The sequence below is a fragment of the Sorghum bicolor genome, chromosome 1 (genome assembly GCF_000003195.3).
Source record: "Sorghum bicolor cultivar BTx623 chromosome 1, Sorghum_bicolor_NCBIv3, whole genome shotgun sequence".
Taxonomy (NCBI): Eukaryota; Viridiplantae; Streptophyta; class Magnoliopsida; order Poales; family Poaceae; genus Sorghum; species Sorghum bicolor.
This window is the reverse complement of record NC_012870.2, coordinates 51,091,639-51,094,855: the sequence shown is the minus strand read 5'-3', so window position 1 is coordinate 51,094,855 and position 3,217 is coordinate 51,091,639. Positions and strand designations below refer to the sequence as shown.

Genomic DNA, 3,217 nt, shown 5'->3' with positions numbered 1-3,217 from the left:
GCAGGTCACAACAAATCTCCTTTCGCCTCTCGAAAGCAGCGGTGGGCGGGTGGGCCTTTGCGGCCTCGGCACCCGCGCCCGCACATCACATGTTGCGGACCACACCGGTAGCCGGTAGGGTCCGCCCTCCGCTGGCCCTGCCCCTACTGAAAGCGATGTACACAGCACACGTACTACACGCAGTGTGGGTGTGGTATACGAGTACGTACGTACACAGCAGTACGTTGTAACGCAGGACACCAGTAGTATTTTTTTAGTCCAGACAGTCTCTCTGAGACCACGCCGTGCCCGTGTTCCCCGCCAGCCTCGAGCCACGCCCACGAATGCAGCTAGCACGACAGGACAGCGATTAAACTTAAATCAATGGCCACATCACATGCATGCATTAATTTCTCCTCGATCTAGAACTAGTAGTACTAGCAGCCACAACACAAGTATCTAATCCTGGGACTAAACTGAACATCACCAATTGATAGTAATCATCTACAGACACTGCTACAAGGTAGTACCAAGGTACAGTAATAATAAGTCACGGCAGATCCAAAACCACCGGATTCCTCCTCCTCCACTGGTCTACAGCAGAAGCTGCCGCAAATGGAGGCCGCAGAGCAACGTTGCCAGTGGCGCCACCACTAACCGAGCCACCTGCGGCTGCGGGGCGGCCGCGGCGGACGCGTCGCCGGTGGCCATGTTGGCGAGCCAAGAGACGCCGCCTTCGCTGCTGCTGGCGCCCAGGAGCACGCTGCCTTGGCTGTCCCCGCCCTCGATGCCCAGGCCGCCGCCGCCCATCGGCATCGCGCTGTCCGGGGTGGCGTCCGTGAACGTCGTGCCCGGCATCATGGTCCCCGTCGGCATCGCCGGGGTCGCGCCCGGCATCGGCACCGTTGTGGGCGTCGCCCCCGGCACTGTCGTCGTCGTCGTTGTCCCTGGTACTGTCGTCGGCGTCGAGCCCGGCATGGTCGTCGACTTCTGGCTGCGCTCACGTGACGGGTACATGTACATACAACAGCGAACCGATCAGATCAGTGTTCACATGCTCCGTAGTACGGAAAAAAGCATCGCACGGAAATAACACCCAAAAAAAAGCTTGCCCATGCGCTTTTTCTTTTCATCCTATATCTGCTGCTAGTGCTAACCAAAGAAATAAAAGAGATTATGCCAAGATCTTGTAGTACCAGATAATAGCACCACGTTCCTACATATAGTCTTTTCCCTTTATAGGAACACAATACAGGATCAGTCAGTAGCTTGCGTTACTAGTAGATACTGTAATGCGTCTACTCTGACAATGTAAGAACACGATCTAAGTACTTTTTTTTTGAGGAAAACAGGATCTAACTACTGGTTTAGTAGGCAATTAATAGCTGAAAAATCTTGCAGTGAGTCAGAAACCTCTGACAGTTTAGTGACAAGAGGAGCTTAAGGACAACAGCAGGCTGTGTGCATAGTGTAGATAGACTAGCTGGCACTGGCAGAGACGGTAAAAGAGCTGCGGCAGATCAACCCCACATTCACAATCTTAAGCACAGTGCCAAATCTTGGTTCATCACTCTCTCGTCTCTCCAGAAATTGCAACGCGAATGATGAGAATGACCAAAAATAAATCATGAAATGGTGGGAGAAGGAAGAGATGGGTGACCCGTGACTGAATCAAAGGCCGGACCTTGGGGTGGCGCCGGGGCAGAAGGTGACAGTGTAGTCTGGGCCGCCGCCGCAGGTGAATGTGGAGGTGGGATCGTCGAAGGCGTAGCTGTAGGAGCGCGGGCACGCGGTCTTGAACACCTGCGAGTAGGCCGTCGGCCGGCACGCCGCCGGGGACGCGAAGGCGCCGCTGCAGCAGTACTCGGGCCGCGCGAACGCGTCGCACGCGCTCCGGCACGCGGCGCCGCCCCCGGCACGGAGCTCGGCGGGGCACATCGCGTTGAGGTCCGCCGCGCACCCGGCCGCGGCGCACGACGCCGGCCCGGTGGAGCCTCCGCCGCCGGAGGTCTCCACCAGCACGGGGAGGTTGTAGCCGTCCACGAGGCTGACGTCGTAGAAGTCCAGCCCGCCGCTGCCGTCGAGCGTGAACTCGGCCAGCGTGGCCGGCGGCGCGGCGCCCGCGCCCGCGCACTCGGCGGAGCCGGAGCCGCAGTCGCCCGTGGCGCAGACGAGCCGCCCCGTGGCGCCGTCGTGGGAGCAGCCCGTGCGCGCCCACATGCGGCCCGACCAGCCCGCCGGCGCCGGCACCGCGCGCGCCTCCCCCGGCGAGAGCTCGAACCCTGTGGGCTCCAGCCTTGGGCTGCCGGCGTTGGACAGGACGCCCGGCCACACCGTGTCCGTGCACCGGTTCACGAACGTGAACGTCGCCGCCTCCCCCACTGCAAGAAACGCGAATCCTTCAGCTTGGTTACCCGCCATTGCTGGTGACCTCGCAAGATCTGGCAAAAGAAGGAAGCATTCTGTCGATTTGCCGAGAGTCCGTTACCTCCGCACAGGACGAAGAACACGAGCACAAGCACGGCCATGGATCTTGGCAACTCCATTGCTGCTTCTTGAGGTAATGCGGTGACTGAGACTGACGGGGTAGTGTGGGAACAGCTGCACAGGCACAGGCACAGCAACTGCAAGCACGGGGAAGAAGCGTGAGCAGTGTCGCTATGCCAGTGTGACCGTAAGCGATGGCGTGGCAGCGTGACCGTCGGGTTGACGAGGGGGAATGAGGAGAGAGACACCGCGCACCCGCCAACCTTCCCCTTCCCTAGATGGAGGGATGGGGACTGGGAGCGGGGACGAGAAGGAATCTTTTGGGAGGCGCTAAGGCTGTACTTATAGCAGCAAATCACTTTACCTCCCTTTTTACCTTTGTTATTATGATCTCTGTTTGCTGGGTAAAAGAGAAAGCTTGGGCATGGGCCTTCACTGTTTTTGTTATTGATAAATAATTGATTCATACCCCTCGGTCCCTGAATAATAAAGTGTATTATGACGTCTTACAAAAAACTATTCTTTTAGCTTGTTGTATATGTTATTATTTGCTAAAAACCAATATTTTTATAAAGTCACTTTTGAATCCAAAGTTGTTGACGCAAGTTTTATATCTTAAGCTTATATAGAATTTAAAACTAAATTATTGATCTAAGTTTGTAAAAATTTAACTTCCTCCATATGAAATACGCTTATCATTTGTGAACAGAGACAACAGAGTTTTTTTTTTACATAAAGATTGGTCACACAT

The 3,217-nt window shown here is 55.8% G+C and overlaps 1 protein-coding gene across 1 annotated transcript; it reads right to left on the bottom strand.

The window, feature by feature from the left end:
- LOC8083856 (thaumatin-like protein 1b) lies at positions 350–2,790 on the bottom strand. The gene is made up of 3 exons (XM_002464700.2): positions 2,468–2,790; positions 1,664–2,360; positions 350–973 (listed from the first exon to the last, which is right to left on the bottom strand). Exons 1-3 carry the CDS (start codon positions 2,523–2,525, stop codon positions 574–576), a joined length of 1,155 nt encoding a protein of 384 aa, XP_002464745.1. The 5' UTR covers positions 2,526–2,790; the 3' UTR covers positions 350–573.

Excerpts from the sequence above, each read along its gene's own strand:
- LOC8083856 (XM_002464700.2), bottom strand. The coding sequence starts at position 2,525 with ATGGAGTTGCCAAGATCCATGGCCGTGCTTGTGCTCGTGTTCTTCGTC. Across the intron at positions 2,361-2,467 it reads GTTCTTCGTCCTGTGCGGAG|TGGGGGAGGCGGCGACGTTC; the intron begins GTAACGGACTCT and ends CGTTTCTTGCAG. Across the intron at positions 974-1,663 it reads TGCCCCGGCGCCACCCCAAG|CCAGAAGTCGACGACCATGC; the intron begins GTCCGGCCTTTG and ends ACGTGAGCGCAG.